Raw genomic sequence first — 21,196 nt, 5'->3', positions numbered from 1 at the left:
GATTTTACCTTGAGTGGATACAGACGTTGGAAGAAAGCACTCCAAATATAAATTAAAAGAATTGCTATCAGTTACTAAGCACTTACTAGGCACTAAGCAGTTTTAGCATCGTACATGTGCAAACTCATTTCATCCCCACAACCACCCCATGAGGGAGGTCCTATTACCCCTATTTGAGAGCTGAGGGAACGTAACTTGCCTCACCAAGGTCACACAACCAGGAAGCAGTACAGCCAGGATTGAAACCCTGGCCTCCTGACTCCTAGGAGTTCCTACCACCGTTTCTTACTTATATCTCAGAAACATCTTTTACGGTACATGAAAGAACTTGACATAATAGTTTATAAATTAGACTCTCGGAAGTTTGGAAAACGTTACACACAGCAGAGGCTGAGCTGAGAAAATCAAGTCCGGAGGCCTGCAAAGCCAAGGACCATACGAGATACGTGGTATGAGAACTCTGTAAAGTGTTGCCTGTGTGGTCAAGTGAGTCCCCTCTTTTTTTTTTTTTTTAATATTTCCTACTTGCAACATGGAACTTTTTATTGAGATACAGATTTACAAGAGGTTCAGGATATTCATAGATCAGGAAGGCAATTCAAAATCAGTTTTTGATTTTATAGGGGCCCCAAATCAATTAGAAGACCAAAAAGTCACTTTCAAAGTCAAACCTAGCTCTTTTTTTCTATCACCATAGTGTATTTTTACAAACTTAAAATGAGATCAATTTTCTTGCCTAAGCAGTTTGCCATCAGAAACATTTCTGAAGTCTCCAGAAAAATAAAAAGAGCAATAAGTATACGTAAGTAGACTAATCAGAAAAATATGAGAGACAGGGAAAGAAGGTATTTTCTGTCTCTGAGTCTTCATTTTCTTGTTTTATTTTTTGAAAGATTTTATTTTAAAGTAATCTCTACACCCAACGTGGGGCTTGCACTCACAACCTCAAGATCAAGAGTCACATGCTCTATTGACTGAGCTAGTCAGGGGCCGCAGTCTGTCTCTGACCCTTTGAATGAGAGGGGACAGAGCTGATACAAAGAATCTTTGAGAATATAATACGAAGAGGTAACTGGAGATAAACATCAATGTGGATTTTGATGCGGGAAGCTGATTAATCACGAGTAGGAAGACTTGCTCTCCAAATGGAGCTTGGCAATTTGTAAGTGAACAGAAGCTTCACTCATAACTATGTAAATGATGAGAAGTATTTGTGCTTTTTGAGGGGTTCTGGCTCTAATCTTAGCCATGCCCGCAGTGCAAGTTATGAAGGTAATAGGATAAAACTAAACTAAGTGCTATCAAACTTTTTTCAAGCTCTAGGCACAAATCTGATCTCTTCTAACACAAATTTGACTAAGATGATCTACAGATAGGTGAAAAAATATTCACTTACAATCCTAAAAATCCATTCATTACATGAAGATACAGGCATATACCCGGTTATCTATATGTCAAAGTTCTTGGAATTCTCAACTTTTGTAGAAAATATAATTCTGTACATGTATAATGTTGCAGAACTTCTAACCAAATCAAACATTTTTGGCATTTAATTTCAGCCCCTACCGAATACAGTTACCTCAAAACTAACTCCTTCCTCTTATTAATGGCTCAGTTCTACAATGCACAATTATCACATTAGAAGTTAAGCAGAAAGTAAAATTACACAATCTTAAAGGCTTTTTAATGAGATTTCAAACTTCTTTGAGAAGTCTATGCAATTTACTTTGGAGAAGACTCAAAAGCAAGAGATTTGATTTCTTCTTACATTGCTGAAATCTTTAACAAATCCACTAATCTATACACTCCTCCAATACAGAAAAATAACAAGAATTTTTACAGCAAACTTGGTCAGCTGCACCTATACCTGAGTTTTATTTAGTTCTTTAAAAAAAACCCTTTCCACTGATTATTTTTCTCCTGTTTACTAATTTTTATGTTAGCAGAAGACCAGCATTTGATTCTCAAAAGGGACATAGGCACTAGAGAGCTTCTAAATTTTATTCATTACTTAACGAGTCCTCTTTAAACATCCCTTCCTATGTAAAGCCATATCTCCTTTAAAATTACTTCTTTTCTTGCCTTTTGTGCTACGCTAAGTAACTTTCAATGTTACGTTTGTGTGTGTTGTGTGTGTTCTGATACTTCCTTGTCTTTAACGTGACACAGTAATACCGGGGCTAACTGCATTCCACTGAATCTGCCCTCCACTGAAATGGCCCTGCGATCACAGACCACCACAGAAGGGCCATGGATGGCGACAAGGGAGGTCATGCAGGAGTGTGGACATGGGAGAGAGCGTGAGGCTCAGGGATGAGGAGACTCCTATCGTCGTAAGAGAAGAAGGTGAAGTGGCAAAATGTCTCCAAACAACCAAGTTGTTACTATTTTCTTTCAGAGTTTTCTGCTAAGATTTTTGAAAGTGCTTAACCTACGCATACTAAAATTTCAGCTAGTCTAAAATATTTTAATGGCAAATATAAGAAAAGTTAGTTTTCAAGGTCTAATCTTTTTAGTAGTGGACTTTTATACTCACTATGGAAATGAAACAAGGATATAACCCACCAGACACAAATGGGTTAGTTTTCACAATAATTCCATAATCTTAAAGGAAATATTAAAAATGAATATACTCCTCTGTACAGTCAGAACCACCACCGAAAAGCCCTTAATTTTTGAAGCAGAATTTTTTTTCCAGCATCGTTTTCTTCTTGGTCACAGTCTATCTATGTTATATCCTTCATAACGTCATTGCTACCATCTTTCAAAAAATGTCCATCTACAAATTAATTAACTTCCTTGAGACAAATCCCTGGTCTACTATTCTTCTGATTCCCATGAAAGACTCACTTTTAAGATACAATTGCAGCTGCCCCACACTGCCAGTTACTGTGTCATACACACGCCTTAAAATTCTGTAATCAGCAACCACCAGGTGCCGTATCGCATTCAGCACACCACAGTCAGTCAATACAGACATCCCCAAACACACCAAGGCTGGTTTTGTCAAATGTTTTATTGAGTGTAGACATCTGGAGTACTGTAAAACATGCATTATCTGTAGATTCAAAAAGGAGCAAGCCACATTGTCCTCACTGTCAAATGTGTCAGGCTTGGCATACATGATGGAGATTAATGAAGTATCATGAGAGTAATATGGTTCCTGAAAAGCGTCTACAATTTGGAGTAGGGTCTTAATCACGTGAAAAGCAAAGCTGTTCACATTCAGTGAACTTGCATTTCATTGGAGGTACCCAGTATTTTAATTTTAAAACAAAAATAATTCTGTTTTTAGAAGATTCCCATCCCCCAACTTTATTTTCCCCTCAGTTTTCAGAAATGTTGATTTAAAAAAATCATATCCATTTTTGGAAGTTGTACATTTATCTGAACAATAACTAAAATTTATTTCTTCTTCGGTTGCTGAGGTGTATTAAATTTGAAGAAGATAATATCTCCATCTTCAACAATATAATTTCTGCCTTGTTGTCTGTACTTTCCAGCAGCCTGTGAAGAAGAGATAGAGAGGAAATGGGTTATTTTACAATGAAATACATGAGGTAAACGAGAGCATCAGATGCAAAAAGTATTCTATTTCTTGGGTCATATTAAACAAAAAAAGAAATACAGGAAAATACGTAAATTCAAAACTAGACTTGGAGAGAAGCACAGTATTCCTGATTTGGGCAGAACTAGATTTTCCATACGTACATAATCATAATGTATTCTCTACTAAATTGTTGGTACATAAATGTAATTATACCAATATCATTAAGTTTCATTACATGCTGTTTATGGTACATTTCTGATGTGTCTGCAAACATCCGGCAAGTCACTGTAACAAAACAGATCAAACTAGGCAGGAAGAAAAGACTATATAACTAGTTTGAAGCTACTTTATTTTCTTAAGGAAATTATTTGGTGATACTGGTGATGCCAAAATGAGTTTGCTACAAGGAAAACTATTCTCAATCTTAATGTACAGATTTTAAATTATTTCCTTGTAGTTTTTTATTTAGTCTTGACAATGGCCACACACAGTGGTGTGTGCTAGAATTCACCACGAAGAAGTTTTCTGACTACAGGCCCTAGTTACAAGCAGACTCTAACAGGTTGGAACTGCAAAGAGAGAGACTTTTCCCACTCGCAAATTAGTCGGCAAAGCAAACGATTCCACCTGCTGGTATGCAGATCCAGAAGCGCAATCCCCCAGTAATTCTAACACCAACAAGCAGCAGTCCCAGAGACCCAGGTTCACCCCAGGCACAGCACACACACTTCATCCAAGCACAACAGGCTCTTCGGCACCTACACTTAACATCGCGCACAGCTGACACAGTCCCACATGACCCCACCATCGACCACTCAACAATGAGAACTCGAGGATCTTTCGGGAAAAATTCTCCCAAGTATTTTCTTTCTGCTAGAATTTACTGAGAACGTGAAACTTCTGCCCAATAAGATTAGTACTTCTCTTTGAAGATATTGATAAGGATGTTCAAAGTCAAGTGCAATTATACTAATCAGAAATAACCCTAACAAAGATTGTACATCTGAGGTTAAAATCAACAAACCAGATCACAGAGCCCTAGTAAGCACATTTTCAAATGTCTAGACTACATATCAAAAATCACCTACCGATACTGTGCTATTAAACTGGAGCTAACTTTTTAAAAAACCAAGATACCCTAACATTCTAAAAGATACAGATATACACATACACGCACACACCCACATTCACATGATTTCTGTAAAGACGTGATATATTGAAGGCCATATGCTACTTATTTTGAGAATCTAAAGCCCACTGTTATAAAACTATAGAGACAATTTAAATCAAATACATATTGACATGACATATTAATGTAAGTTTATATACTTTGTTACCACTCAAGTTTACTACTAATTAAAGGTGACAGTGTTCCTTTAAATTCTCTAGAGACCATTTAATCCATTTCCACTGCTATCAGAAACACTGGTTGAAAAAAAAAATCAATACCCATTTGTGAATCTTGAGTATGTATTAAACAAGACACGTCTAACCAGTTCATTTGCACTTGAAAGCAGCCATCTGTAGAAGCCAGCTTTGCCTAAGCAGATATGATTGCTAATAATGTGATATCCCTGTAGACTACAAAGCCCACACAGAGCTATTCAGTATATAGTTCACAGCACTGGCATTAAATTAGTTATGCTGCACTGGTGTTAGAAATATACACACACACACACAATCTTGCTCTCAAACCTGAAACCTACTTGATAATATACAAGTAAATATTTGTTGAATAAGACAGCAAAAGCGATTCATAAATGTTTTACTTTACTTGGAGTTCAAATTCTGAAATGTTAGTTTTGGAAATTAAAAACCGTACCAAATACTTAATGGTATTCTAAGCTGAAAAGCCAGAGGTCAATCTTTTCTAATTTATAGTATAAAAGTTTCCAGTTAGTGTAAAGCGTTTCTACAAGCAAGAAATATTATTTTATTACATATTATAAGGTTTCTCTATTTTGTACAAGGAAGCATTCCCAATTTATATATCTTTCAAGTTTATTACAACATAGACATCGATTAAAGATTGGTAAAACAGGTTTATACATGAGAGTATAGAAAAGAAGCATCGGTTCCTGAATTCTAGTAATAGAAAAATATCCTTATTTTAATCATCTTTACTCTATGAAAAATATATATGCCAACATGATGTAGCATGTTGAAAAATAATCAGATTTTTCAAGTCTGATTAGTATTCCTGACAAAGTTCAATCTCAATGTTTGCTTACCTATCTATCGATACAAATGACACCATTAAAAAGTTAATGACTTTGTTTAGTTATAAAATGTAACTTCTTTCACTCCACTTAAGAAAACAAAATGGCTCTCATTCTACATTGAACCAATTATACCAAGATTTTTCCCTCTTCTTCCTGGGGTTCCAACAGTTCTATTAAAGTTCTGCTGTTCAGTATGATTTTTCCGATGATTACCAATGAGAATAAACTAAACTTGAAATAAACTTTTTTGCACTCCTTTCAAATTATGAAATAGTAAACACAAGAGAGACCTCTTTAACTTCTGCAATATTTTCTAGAGTAGTCTTCAAATATCGAATTAAACTAAAGATAAAGAAGCCTTCCTACAATGTCAGTTTAATCACTTGACCTATTTATCGATTAGAGATGACATAGTACTAGATTTTGCCAAGTAAAACCTAATAAAGCCAAACAAAATTAAGCTTGCAGCAGAATTTACATTTAAAAAAATCATTTATTACTCATGTATAGCAATGCTTCATTGTTAGTGGCTGCAAATCAAATTATACTTATTAGCTAAAATAAAGCACAATTTTGGACCTGCCCTCTAGTGTTGAGAAAGCAAATCAAATTCCCAGAGATCTTAAAAAAAAAAAAAAAGTACAACTATGAAGTTTTAGCAAGAACGGGTTTTATTTAACTAAATTCCTGTCCCTTTCCTTGAATTAATTATAAGCATATACATACTACTTCTATTTCAGATATTCAAAAGTACTAAGTATAATTTTTCATTGGCGTTTAGTGAACAAACTCTTTGAAATTATTTATAATTACCTAAAACTATTTTTATTTTCAGTTTTAGAAATATATTAATATACAACACAAATATACTGACAATTCACACATTTTAAAAATTATCTAAAAGCATGTAAACACCTACAGCTTTGCAATCAGTTGACAGTAACACTAAACCCTGACACACATTTTAAAAGACAGTTATCATTCATTTTACTCATGAGTATTTTCATATTAGTAAAAATTATAAATACAAAACCAGAAAATAATTCCTTACCTTGACTGCATTTTCAGAACCTTCCTCTTTAAAATCTTCGTATTTCATTACTTCAGCCATAATGAATCCTTTTTCAAAATCTGTGTGGATCTTTCCTGCAGCTTGAGGAGCCTTCGTCCCTTTCTTTGAGAAGAAAGACCAGAGAAAACTAATTGCATTTAAGATGATTGACTGTAAGCGTAGAGTTTCTTTTCTCTGATCTGCAGTGGGGTTCAACTTAAACTTAGTTTAATAGTACGGTTAAGATGTCAGGTATACAATTAGTACATTTTTAACACTGGGCACTGTCTGTGCAGCAGATTTTAGCACAGACAGATCAGTAGATATTAAAGCATAGCTTTGTTTTTCCTAACAGTCATCCAGTTGTATTGATTTAGATGCAGTGGTCTAGTTTTGGTGTCGGTTTCATTTCGATTTTCTATTCTTCACAGTGGAAAAAAATAAGGATTTTCAAGTAACTTTCAAGCTGAATTATCAAAGGTTTTAAAAAGATAAAAAGCCTTAAAATTTCAGCTCCTCTAAAGAACATATAAAAATCAATATATAAAGGGACATTTTAAAGACATTTCCAACAAATCATATAATCTATGTTCAGCAAATAATTTAGAAATTCTCATAAAATTTTCAAACATGTAACATAATACATGCTGCCTCTAACCATCAGGAAGGAAAATTCAAGTTGATATGGGAAGAAAAATGTCTTATAATTACTCCATATGTTAAATTACAAGGACATACATTCCGGACACACACAACCATGGAGAGAAATTTGAGAAATAATGGTGACCTAAAGGCTGCTTAATAAAGCATGTGAAAGTGATAAGGGGTCTGACACTATAAAGCACAGTTTTTACAATAAAAGATGTATTGGGCTAATACGGCTACTCACTGATGCTTACCTGACTAAATATCTCAGCACATTAAATCATGGATACTTACAATCAGTCTTAAGATAAACCAGCTTTCACACTTTCAAGCCCAGAACATGTTATCTTCCCTGCTGCATATACTTAAGTTTGGAAGTTTTAAGGCTCTAAAATATATAGTGAAAATAAACCGTGGCAATTTGTTTACCAACTTGGATTTGCTTTGACATTATTTTCTAAGTCTATATAAAAGGACCTTGGTTAGAAGTCAATCAAACATTTTTTTACAAAGGGGAGAAGGAATAAAAGTGAATCTCTTATTCACACAACACATTTAACATTATGTTGAACTGCCTCCGTGATTCTATCCATATTAAATCAAAATAAATGTAACGATAAATTATGATAGTGAAAACAGAAATCAAAACAGCACTAAAATTTATCATGGAGCATATACTAAAAAAAGCATAATAAAAGAATCCATAAGACACTGAATATTTCTGAAAGTTCTGACATTATTTTTATATTCCGTAACGCTATTTGGGACTACATATATTTCAAAATATTTTTCAGTAGTAACTACCATATTACAATATATTTACATTTAAAAGCAAGACATTACAGTTCACAGTTTCTATTGTCCTCTGGGAATAAATTAGTCATTCTTTCTCATCGTAATCAGTATACATCAATATTTAAAGTACATATCACATTTTTAAAGAAGAAAGATTGAATATATAACACCGCAAAAATAAACACCACTTCTATGAATTCAAATAAAAAAGCATGAATTATTACACATTGAGTTTAGCTCTTTGAGCCCAACTGTGTATCTATGAAGAGCATAATGATGTCATATTGCTTTTATTGCTGAAAATGTAATCCGAGCAAAGCAAAGGAGGAAAGAACCACCCGCAACCCAAACAAACTTAGCGAATACAAAATGAAAAGCAACATCAATTTCACTGCAGACAAACCCAGTCACACAGATTAAGCAAGCACAATACTGGTGCGTCTTATCTCTGACCACAGGAGGAGGGTAGACAGATTCTACAGGATGAAGAAATTCAGACTATGTAATAGGCAGAATCAATTGTTACCTGCCTCAATCAATGCCGCTCCACTTTCACTGTTCAGCAGCTCACAAATAATTAAAGTTATCCTGGACAAAAACCTCATCTGTAATGACTAGCTAACCGCCACCATGACAAACTTCAAAGTCAGTGATATCAATCTGAATTCAATAGTGTGGAACTGGATATAGCTGATGAATAAGTATGAATCTTACCCTGATGGTCCATGCACGTACTTCATCTGGGCCTGCAGTGAAAAAGTATTCTAGTTGGAGTGCTGCAAACCCAGCCTTAATGATCTTTGGCAAAGCGCTGAAATAAAATGAAACAAATTCACTCAACATATAAGTTGATTGTGCCAGAGATCAGTTTAGAGCTAAAATTATTCAGTTCAAGCAGAAATGTTAAAGATATTAGTAAACGACCATTCATCTTTCATAATACACTTGAAGAGGCCTGAAAGCATATAACTGTTTCTAAAAAAAATCCCTTCTAAAATTGGTTTTAATTGTATTAGTCTGAATATATCATTTTGAATTGTTTACTATAAAAAAAAAGAAAAATTTGATCTACCCATTCTATGACTATTTTCCTCCAATATTAATTATTTCCAGGACATAGGTCATAAAAGCGAAATTATTTGATTGAAATCCAATGTTTAAACAATATATTAGTGTTACTCAGAAAAAATTAAGGCAACTGATTCACCCTTTCCCCTCCCCCACTGAACATGACGAAAGAGTTTTGGCGATCATTCTCTCTCAAAAATATACATAACTAATACCTATGTTATAATTAAAACACTGTACAGAGATGACAGATGACAGTTAAAAACTTAATTTAAAATAAATCTTTTCACTCTGTCTCATGGTAAAGAAAGGAGAAGATTCCCTCTTTATAATGGTAATTACTCTGTCATTTATTATTCTATCAGCGCAAGCAATTAAATTACTGCAAGGAAATAGTTGATAATAAAGTGTAGGGAAAATGAATGCTAATTAACCTTTGTGTCATGTTCGCTTCCAGATACTTCTGTCTCTCCTCAGCACTCAATTCTTGCAACTTGAGTTCCAAGGCCCCACTAAAAGGAATGACCAAGGCACCTGGGTCATACTTGTCCACCCACTCTTTAATTTTTATCAACCTGTAGACAAAAAAGGGCACAACATTATCTTGTAGTGCATGCATGACTGTACCACATTCATTATTATCAAGTAGCACATACATATTCATAAGAATTGCACGGTTTTATGATGCCATCTTTTTGTGTATAGCTTTCCAAGGTCAAGGCATTAACAGGCAGCAATTGCTTCAGGTATATGCCATAAGATTTTACTGTAATCTAGTTTTACTTTAGCACATTATCTATATGAACCATTATACAAATATTATAAAACTTTTTAAAGTTACACTACATTTATTCAGCATTAACACCTGTGTCCTTGAAACCCTCAATTTTATGATTTATTATTTTCCTTACTTTACCAAGTAAATTTTTAAGAAGCAAAAACATTAAGTTCTGTTTGTATAGGAACCACACCTAAGAAGTGCCAGCTAATTTTGAAGAGTTTTTGCCAAATAAATCATTTGTTCCACCCAGATATTTATATGCCTAGGTCAGTTCCCTCTTGGACTAACAAGAGCTTACAGTTGTACCTGGCTTTGAGGGAGATTTTTTTTTTTATTATTATGTTATGTTAATCACCATACATTACATCATTAGTATTAGTTTTTGATGTAGTGTTCCATGATTCATTGTTTGTGTATAACACCCAGTGCTCCACGCAGAACGTGCCCTCTTTAATACCCATCACCAGGCCAACACATCCCCCCACCCCCTCCCCTCCAGAACCCCCAGTTTGTTTCTCAGAGTCCATAGTCTCTCATGGTTCATCTCCCCCTCCGATTTCCCCCCCTTCATTCTTCCCCTCCTGCTATCTTCTTCTTCTTCTTCTTCTTTTTTTTTTTATACATATACTGTATTATTTGTTTCAGAGGTAGAGGTCTGTGATTCAACAGTCTTACACAATTCACAGCGCTCACCATAGCACATACCCTCCCCAATGTCTGTCACCCAGCCACCCCATCCCTCCCACCCCCCACCACTCCAGCAACCCTCCGTTTGTTTCCTGAGATTAAGAATTTGAGGGAGATTTTTGTTATCAAAACAAACATCCAGAAATGCACATTTACAAACCTAGTTGATTGTATCTACACTGTTCTTACTTTTGCAGGAGCACAAATAAGAGAACTGCAGAGGAAATAAATTCCTTTAATCACAAAGGGTTTGGAAAGCCTAATCAGTTAGGGAATAGACACCAGGTTGATACCAGAAAAGATGTTATTGAGTGTTTTTTTTTTTTCCCTTCCAGATCATGGGTTATTTTGGCAAAGCAGTAGTTAGAACATAAATGAAATAAGTGTAGTGAATACATTAACCAGGTTCTGATTCTACTACTACTTTGCTAGCTCTTTATTTCTGGGCAGGTTATCAAACCCTTCTAAATCTCAGTTTCCTCACCCATAAAAGTGGAGATAATTGTAGTACACATTATATTGTAATGAACCTGGAAAAGCCTGGCATACAGGAAACAGCATTACTATTATGATTATTACTGTTAATAATAACAGTAGTTACTATTGCTAATTTTCATTCTCAGATAATTATAGATTATATGCCTATAATTCTTTTTTTTTTTTTTAAGACTTTATTTATTTATTTGAGAAAGAGAAAGAACAAGGCAGGGGGTGGGTAGGGGCAGATGGAGAGGGAGCCCCGAGGCGGGGTTCCATCCCAGGACCCGCGGATTATGACCTAAGCCGAAGGCAGACACTTAACTGACTGAGCCACCCAGGCGCCACCCCTATGCCTATGATTCTGGAATAGGGTTTAGTATGTAAGTGAATATAGATTTCACAGAAACTTATGTTAAAAATATTAATGCATACAATAGTCTTATATAATTCTACGAGCCCCCCACATTTATACCAAGGTTTTAATAGCTATTATGGCAAAAAACTGGCAGGAATTCTTTAAATAATCAGTGTAAATGTCACAACAGGGGAAAAGAAACACAAAAACTAAACCACAAATTCATCAAAACTCATCTATCAAAGAAAATGGCAGGGGATCAGTTATTATAAAATTAAGAATATGGCCTACCAAGTAGGGTTTAGGATGGGATAGGGGAATGAAAAAGTCACATAATAGTTTGTACATGTTTGTTATATAAGGCTAACCTATAATTTACTTATTTAATGTTATCAGTAGTTTTTGATCTTCATAATATTTTTTTTCCTTTGGTCACATCCTGAAAGAATGGACCAATCCCTAAGATTTATTTTGGAATAAAGTATGTGTCCTTTAAAATAGGAAATCCAAACCAGATATTTTCTTATTCAGAATTATAAAGGACAGTTTAAGGAAAAAGGGAAAATCTGTTTTTATTTTTGCTATTTTTTTTTAAAGATTTTATTTTTTAAGTAATCTCTACACCCAACGTGGGGCTTGAACTCACAACCCTGAGATCAAGAGTTGCACACTCCACAGACTGAGCCAGCCAGGCACCCCAAAAAAGGGAAAATTTAAACTGATAATTCTGCCTATAATAACATTATGAGATTCTAAGTTACTTCACAGACTTACACTGTTCAAACAAAACAATATGGTTTAGTAACATACATTTATTATATGAGTCAGAATCAAGTATATATATATATACACATATATACACACACACACACACACACACACACATATATATATAAAGATCTATAGCAAATATAGATTCATTGAAAATGAAATAAAACAAGCCTAGGTAAAAGGATAATATAAAAATATCACACACATTTTGTTTCATAAATATGGTCAACATAACTAATAAAACCAGAACTGTTATGAAACAACAAGATAAGAAATAATTACTTTGGCTAAAACATCAATTCAGAATAACAATAGTTCTACGCTGTCATTTTAACAGCCTTTCCTGCAGAGTCCTCAGAAGGATTATTTGCATTCCTCAGGTGTTCTATTGTACAATTCAGATGAATAAAGACTTACAAATCATTCCTCTACCGCCAATGTGAGACTTTGATCTGGTGAATACACCATTGTACCTTAACTATAATTGGCAAAAAACCTGACAGTGTAGAGCATCACAAGCTTAATAACAAAGGAGAATATCTCAAAGTGTTGACAGATGATCTTCATAATGCAGAAGCAGAGCTGGTACATTTTAGCAATAAATGAGCACTGAGGTCTAAAGGTCTCTAAAGTGACTGACATCAGACCTGCTATAGCCTCACTAAAAGAAAAAGGTACCGGAGCACTCTCCGTAAAGTGAGTTAGGCTCTTTGCCTGCAAGCTTCACTTTTGTGACTTTCACTGTCATAGAAAACACAGGGAAGATGAAAAGTGAGTTAGGTTCTTTGGCTGTCTGCTTTACTTTTGTTACTTTTACTATCAAACAAAAGTGAGAAATGTCCCAAAGTGATTTTTAATTACATATTTGAAATAAACCTTGGGTAATAAAAAAATAGTACTCAATTTTGAGATTACAGACTGAAATACATATCATAATATCTATTAGGTCTGATGGTTACAAAAGTGTGATAATGAGGCCAAGATCACAAGTTTGAACCCCATTGGGACCAGTTACCTTTTTGCAGAAAAATGTCTATTCTATTGCTACAAACCATACCCCAAACTATAGTTAGTCATCTAAAAATGTGTGCTACCAGCACATGAGGAATATGGAAAATCAAAGTTGAGCTCAGTACCACTACTAGAAAAACAATTTCAAGTACATTCTGTCAAAGTGACTCAATAATAATCTCCATATACAAATGTTAGCAAATGTCTAAAGAAAACTATCCAGTTGTTAGAGACCAAAATAATAAAATGATAATGATGATGATACTGTCATAGAATATCAAATTATATGAGGGGAGACAAAACAGTAAAGACAGTACACTTCCAAAGAGTTAAACTGTAAAGACTCTGATAATATTCATTTTGCAAATTTATATAAACAGATTACTGCAAGGGGGCCCATCTTTCTCTTGATAAGAAGCCAGAGCCAAGTTGATTTCCCTAAAGTCTATGAGTGACAAACGGAAAGAGGAATTGCCACTAGTCGTATTTTTCTCTCTGGTAATGATTCCATAAGCAAGGGGACAAAGCAGGGACAATCAGTTTTAAGACGAAAAGGATGACACTTTGAGATACACTGCCAGGTTGTGAGGTTAGATTGTTTGGCAGAATGAGATCTTTAATATTAAATTAGTATTAGATTTCCAAAAGATCATGTCTCAAATTTACCTTTGCTCTTAGAATCTGACCTTCTTAGCAAGTCCTGAAATTCCAGATCCCATAATTTGATAGGTTCATTTACATTGTTTGTATTTCTTTTCCCAGATACTAATTTTACTTCTTTTTTTTTAAAGCATGTCCACATATTTCTCCCCCATCCCAAGATTTATTTATTTATTTGAGGGGGTGGGGAGGAGCAGAGAGAGAAGGAGAGAATCTCAAGCATAACACAGGGCTCCATCCCATGACCCTGAGATCATGACCTGAGCCAAAATCAAGAGTTGGATGCTTAACCGAATGGCCACCCAGGTGCCCCTAATTTTATTTCTAAAAATTATATTTGTTTCTCCTTCAAATCTACCTGCTCTTTTTATTTTTTTATTTTTTATTTTATTTTTATTTTTTTAAAGATTTTATTTATTTGACAGAGAGAGACACAGTGAGAGAGGGAACACAAGCAGGAGGAGTGGGAGAGGGAGAAGCAGGCTTCCCTCAGAGCGGGGAGCCAGATGCGGGGCTCGATCCCAGGACCCTGGGATCATGACCTGAGCCGAAGGCAGACGCTTAACGGCTGAGCCACCTAGGTGCCCCTCTACCTGCTCTTTTTAAGTAATATTTTACTCATTTAATGAATTCTTAGTCCCTTTCCATATTTTATTTTATTTATTTTGAAAGATTTTGTTTTTTATTTATTTGACAGAGAGAGAGACAGCGAGAGAAGGAACATAAGCAGGGGGAGTGGGAGAGGGAGAAGCAGGCTTCCCGCTGAGCAGAGAGCACGACGTGGGGCTCGATCCCAGGACCCTGTGATCATGACCGGAGCTGAAGGCAGACACGCTTAATGACTGAGCCACCCAGGCACTCCATGAATTCTTAGTCCCTTTCCATATTTTAAACAGATTAATTTAAAAGTTCTTTCTGGGATGCCCTAATTACTTCCTGTTTCTTGGGTAAAACTCTGCCTCCCACCATTAATCATCTGCTAGCAGCCTCTCACAACAGTTGGTTCCTGTATACGTGCTGTGCTGCTTTGGGGTGTGTGGTCATTTGGCAGCAGTAATCAAGCTCCAAGGGAGTCTGTGGTCCCCTGTGTTTAGAGATATATCTATGGGGTAGTTTTGTGCTTGTTCTTCCAGGGAAAGACCTATGGAGAGTCGTGGGCTCTGGATCATTTAAAGGCTTAGTGCTTCTGCACTAGGTTATTGGTAATGCAAATTAAGGCCCCCTACTTCTCATAGTGCCGTTCTAGTCTCGAATTCCTGACAGTACAGGTTCTTCCTTTGTCCAGATGGCTGGGAATGGGAGGTTCTCTAGTATCTGATCATGGGAAGGATAGCTTTTTCTAGGCTTTATGAGTGAGCCTCATTCCAGCACCTGCAGTCTGGGGCCTATGCCTTGACTCTTATTCCTATGCCCGCCAAGGCCTCTAGACCATATATTAGCTGGGTTTTTTCCCTGACGGCCATACTCTATTGATTTCACTCTCTACTCTCACTGAGTTTCCTCTTTGTTTTTGGCACCTAGAAAATCCCTTACTTGCTTTTAAGTCCTTCTGTGTGTTCTAAAAATACCACACCATCATCAAGACCATCCTTTTCTGGTTATTTTCTCTGGTGTTTCTATATATTAGGAATAAGAATGGAGCTTCCTGTACTGGCTAAGTCCATCATCTTAACTGAAAGCTCTCCATACTGGATTTAAATCTATTCTATTGTGTTCTAATCAACAGCTTTCAAACTTTTTTTGAACATTACCCACAGGAAGAAATTGATTTTATACTTGATTCAAACATATGGTGCACAGACATATTGTTTTTATACACATAATCAAACTGACATAGGTTTCACAAAATAATCCTTATCTTTATAGTAGGAAATAGGACAATCCCAATGGTGCTATTTGATATTCTACATAAAACTAAATTCTTACAACTTAAAATAAGCCTCTGAGATAGTTTTCTCTAACGTATTTTAAGGGGCACCTGGCTGGCTCCGTTGGAAGGTGTGCGACTCTTGATTTTGGAGGTCGTGAGTTGGAGTCCCATGTGGGGTGTAGTGATTACTTAAATAAATACAACTTCAAAAAAAACCTTCATACTTTAATAAGAACTTTAACTTTTTTCTACACTTCATGTCCATATAGCCACTCAACTACCTCCTAGCTATTACATTCTGATTATATTTTCTAAAAATCCTTAAAGATGGCTCAACCCAGCACTAAAGCCAAGTTATATTACCACTTATAGTATCTTTGCTGAACATTAAAACTCTCTCAAATCTGTTCATTCTAGTTTGTAATATCAAACTGTATTTAAAATCTTTAAAACTGTTACATATGATACTATTAGATTCTTATATACAACCTACATAACTTTTTGTTTGAATCTAGGTCTTTTAAAAAATTCAGCAGTAAGATCTTGCTTGTGACTGAATGTAAGTGCTGGCAAGAACCGTATGTCAATATTCATAAAATGATGCAACTTACACAAAGGAGGATCTAGGGCTAGTTCCCTGAGTGATTTAACATCATTCAGTCAATGTTATTAAGGACTCGGCCTTTACTAAGTTAGTTCCTCTCATGTTGTTCATGGTATGGATGTACCATAAATCCAGGAGGCACTGAAAAACACTGAGGTCATTTCCAGTCTCTTCCCTTGCAGGTTTACTCTCATGTCTATTAGAATTGCCCAGAGTGCCAAAGAATGACTTTAAAATATCACATTCCTTTTTTCCATTTCCAAACATTATCACTGCAAATTAATGTAAATTTACAGTGTTCTAAAAGAAAAAGAAATAAGGCTATGGAAGATAAGATTATCCTCTTATGGATGACATAAACATTAATTAATCCAGTTCTTTCACAAATGACAATAAATAACACTAGAATTATTAATACTAAAATTAATATAAAACAATGTACAAACTGAAATATATCCTCCTATAAACAATATTAATTCAAGGCCAAAAAATGAGCTCTAGAAAATCCAAAGTTCCCAACTCTTCAGAATTCTTTTTTTTTTTTAAAGATTTTATTTTATTTATTTGAGAGAGAGAATGAGAGAGAGAGAGAGAGCGCACATGAGACGGGGGAGGGTCAGAGGGAGAAGCAGACTCCCTGCTGAGCAGGGAGCCTGATGTGGGACTCGATCCTGGGACTCCAGGATCATGACCTGAGCCGAAGGCAGTCGCTTAACCAACTGAGCCACCCAGGCACCCCCAACTTTTCAGAATTCTTTGAATAAAGTTATTAGAATGGAGCTATTAAGGAAGTTAGTGGCTGGAGGGGGGAGCGGGGCGGGCGGAAGGAGGGAGAAAGAAGAAATACCAAAAAAAAGTAAACTCTAGTCTAATTGATTAGTGTCTAAATATCTAATCCCTATTCCAAAAGAGATCCCCATCTCTTTGATGTACGTAATAGACTTCAAATTTCCCTGTTCTTGTCTGATTTCATGGAACTGTACAGGATAAAGAATATAACTTTGTTCCTCAAGGTGTGGTCACATCACTTGGCTGTCCATCAGAAATGTAGAACCTAAGAATCTGCATTTTCAAGATCCCCAGGCATTTCATAGGCACATCAAACTTGCAGAAGCTCTGAACTAAAGGACTTTGAAAATGATGGCACATTAACTGAAAGGATGAAAATGTCTGAGATAACTCTGCAGACCGACTGATAACTGAGCACGTGTTGAACACCTATCCCACCGATATGAGGGGAGTGAGAATATAAAAAAGTTCCTGTTTACATCTTCTAGGTTGGAAACCAGAAGGGAAAAAAGTCACTAGAATTTCAGGAAGTGTAAGGAAAATGTTTGCTGTAAATCCCCTGCAATGTCAAAGAAGTTTCAGATTCACAGTAAAAATAATTAGTTTAGACAGTATTACTATATGGTCAACAGTTTCTTACTTTATAAGACATAATTACACCTCTCTTATTCTAATAAGCTTCAATACCTGGAAAAACATCTGTAGTAAGTTAGCTTTGGAGTCTAGATTCAAATTATAAGAAGTGACTCCTACAGAGAGAACTTTGTGAATTTAAATTATCAAGTAAATGGGGTATTTTTTCTTTTTTAAAGATTTTGTTTATTTATTTGACAGAGAGAGACACAGAGAGAGAGGGAACACAAGCAAGGGGAGTGGGAGAGGGAGAAGCAGGCTTCCCGCGGAGCAGGGAGCCCGATGCGGAACTCGATCCCAGAACCCTGGGACCATGACCTGAGCCAAAGGCAGATGCTTAACGACTGAGCCACCCAGGCGCCCCCAGTAAGTGGCGTATTATGCTACAAATTATTCCTATAAGGACCTCACAGAACCACTGTCTGAAAAACTCCATTCATTCTGCAGTCACTACAATAAAATGGCATTTGTATACATCCAACCACATGTGTGCCTGTGTATGTGCGCATGTGTGTGTATAAAAAGGAATAAAACCTAGAGAAATGTGCATTCCTTTTGCAGCAAATAAATGAAAATCAGGTTCAGACAGTATTTCAGGGATTAACAAGATTTCTGACTCTAGCAGTAATTGGAAGGTTACGAGGAAACTGAACCGATAGGTGTTATGACAAGCAGACAACCTTAAAGCAAATTAGAACAATTGGGATATACTTATCCTAACACTGTTGGCTCACTGTGACTCTAGGATTTCTTAAACTCTTAATGTGCTTAAAAAAGGATAATATATGCAATTAATCTCTATGTGATGAGCATGTAACAACTGTATGGGAATATTTTCTATGTTCAGCAAAAAGGTTCTGTTTTAAAAAAAATCTTTCAATTAATAAACAGGAGAAAACAGCAGGATGAATCCCAATCAATCTGAGTAAATCACAATAATCCCATTCTCTAGCTGGCAACTGGTTAGAGAATGGGCATGTGAACCAGTTCCGGTCAATGGGGCATGAGGGGAAGCTTCCTAGGGGCTTTAGAAAAAGATTCTGAATGGTTCTTTTGGCTCTTAAACAGAGAAAAGAAGGGAGTCTCTACTGGACACTATGTCTGGATATTACCCCTGGAACTCCAGCAGCCATTTTGTGGCCGAAAGAATGGAAGTGGGGAAAGATGAGAAAAACCCTTCTTCTTGATCACAACCTTGAATTAAACAGGAACACTGAGGGGTGCCTTGATGGCTTCAGTTAAGCATCTGACTCAAGTCATGATCTCCAGGTCGTGAGTTTGAGCCCCACATCAGGCTCTGCACTCAGAGGGGAGTCTGCTTGAGATTCTTTCCCATTCCCTCTGCCTCTGCCCTTCCCCTCTGGCACACTCTCTCTCAAATAAATAAATAAATAAATAAAATCAATCTTAAAAAAAAAAAAAAAACCAAAACCAGGAACACTGAATTAAACAACCCTAGAGACATATACCTTGGCTCTTACTATTATGTATTAGGATGGTCTTTGTTATTTATAGCTGAAAGCACCTTGATATTGATAATGACTGCATTTTGGGGTTATCTTCATTGAAGTATATGAGTGCAGTTCCTCTTAACTGGTCAAACTCCAATTTATTATTTAAGAAACCAGCTCCTGCAGAGCCTTCCCTGAGCTGCCACATGGACAGATGCTATTACCACACTCTACCCTATATTATAAATTGTCTATTTTTCTTATCTCCTCCCACTATAATAAAAACTTCTTGAGATCAGGCACTTGTCTTTCCTTTTTTTTTTTTTTTCAAGATTTTATTTATTTATTTGACAGAGAGAGACAGCTAGAGAGGGAACACAAGCAGGGGGAGTGGGAGAGGGAGAAGCAGGCTTTCTGCTGAGCAGGAAACCTGACGTGGGGCTTGATCCCAGGACCCTGGGATCGTGACCTGAGCTGAAGGAAGACACTCAACGACTGAGCCACCCAGGCGCCCCGGGACTTGTCTTTCTTTGTTCCCAGATATATCCACAGAACTCTCCTGTGTTAGCATAGCACTGACACAGATGCTCAAACATTTTCTGAATGGATGATAAGATGGAAAGAGCTTTAGGCTAAGAACTGCCTAAGTGACTACAGGCAGCTACTTAAGGTTTCTTAGATTTAATTTACTCATCTGCAAACTGATGAGCAGTTTTCCCCATGTTCTGGGTTCCCTAATGGAACCCCCAAGGTGCTAAGTGAGGAAAGGGTGGAAAGAGATGAAGGAACATGGAAGCTGTGGACCCTTCAATTTGTATTTCAACCATAGCTGCATCATGATCTCTTATATGTTGAATTTCCGCATCAGATTTCATCAGAAGAAAGTTCTGTTGTTTTTAACAACTCTAAAGTTCAGTAAGTAGATGATCCTTTTCAGATGGCAAACTACCATTTTATGGCACATGCCAGAAACTGAACAAGTGCTAAAATCTTTCTGCTTAAATGCTACTGTTCACCATCTTTTTTTCTTAAAAAAATGGAGAGAGAGAGTGCGAGCGCGCACACGTGGGGGGAGAGCAGAGGGTGAGGGACAAGCGGACTCTGCTGAGAGAGGAGCCTGACATGGGGCTTGATCCCACAATCCTGAAATCATGACCTGAGCAGAAATCAGGAGTCAGAGGCTAAACCAACTGAGCCACCCAGATGCCCCCTACTGTTCACCATCTTCAAAAGAAAAAAAAACCTCTTCCCATTTTCTGTCACTCTCTATTCCCTCACATAGACTTTTCATAGCACTTATGTTCTTAATGCTTATGGTCTTCCACCCAGGATTGATGAACCTACTTACCCAGTTATTAGGACAAGGAACTTTTTAAATATTTTGTTCACTGTAGTATTCCCAGCACCACTTACAATAGCGCCTGGCACAAGCAGATGCTCATTAGACACTGGGTGGATCAATGAATAGGAATGAATTAAGTTGAAAGTTAAAGATTAGGTAAATGAACATTCAGAAGTATATACAATTCTTTCAGACCCTAGTTACCTGTCTCTTCTGTCAGAGTCAACCTTGAGAAATTAGTAAACTATAGCTGACTTGACCATTGGAAGTATACATGTTAATTAGCTAGAATGGCAAAGTGAAGAATCATACCAACAGAACGTGGGGGAAACATACCTAATTCAGGTAGGGCTATACAAAATTCACAATATAGTGGGGTTATTTTCATTCCCATGTTAAATCTGTGGCCTCAATTACTATAATTCAAGTCT

At 36.3% G+C, this 21,196-nt stretch overlaps 1 protein-coding gene across 2 annotated transcripts in view; it reads right to left on the bottom strand.

The window, feature by feature from the left end:
• Positions 1 to 2,998: 2,998 nt before the first annotated feature.
• Positions 2,999 to 21,196, bottom strand: part of OLA1 (Obg like ATPase 1) — a 189,375-nt gene continuing 171,177 nt past the window's right edge. Inside the window, exons 8-11 of one of the 2 annotated variants that reach the window (XM_032407864.1) lie at positions 9,766 to 9,906; positions 8,978 to 9,074; positions 6,824 to 6,946; positions 2,999 to 3,507 (exon numbers count right to left, since the gene is read on the bottom strand). In XM_032407864.1, the coding sequence (XP_032263755.1) occupies positions 3,406 to 3,507; positions 6,824 to 6,946; positions 8,978 to 9,074; positions 9,766 to 9,906 (463 nt within the window). In that variant the 3' untranslated portion in view covers positions 2,999 to 3,405. The remainder of the gene's footprint in view (positions 3,508 to 6,823; positions 6,947 to 8,977; positions 9,075 to 9,765; positions 9,907 to 21,196) is intronic. The other variant, XM_032407875.1, reaches the window with a different exon arrangement.

Source organism: Phoca vitulina, unplaced genomic scaffold (assembly GCF_004348235.1).
Source record: "Phoca vitulina isolate PV1807 unplaced genomic scaffold, GSC_HSeal_1.0 scaffold1, whole genome shotgun sequence".
In the NCBI taxonomy this organism is placed as follows: domain Eukaryota; kingdom Metazoa; phylum Chordata; class Mammalia; order Carnivora; family Phocidae; genus Phoca; species Phoca vitulina.
This window is presented reverse-complemented; position numbering and strand designations above follow the sequence as displayed.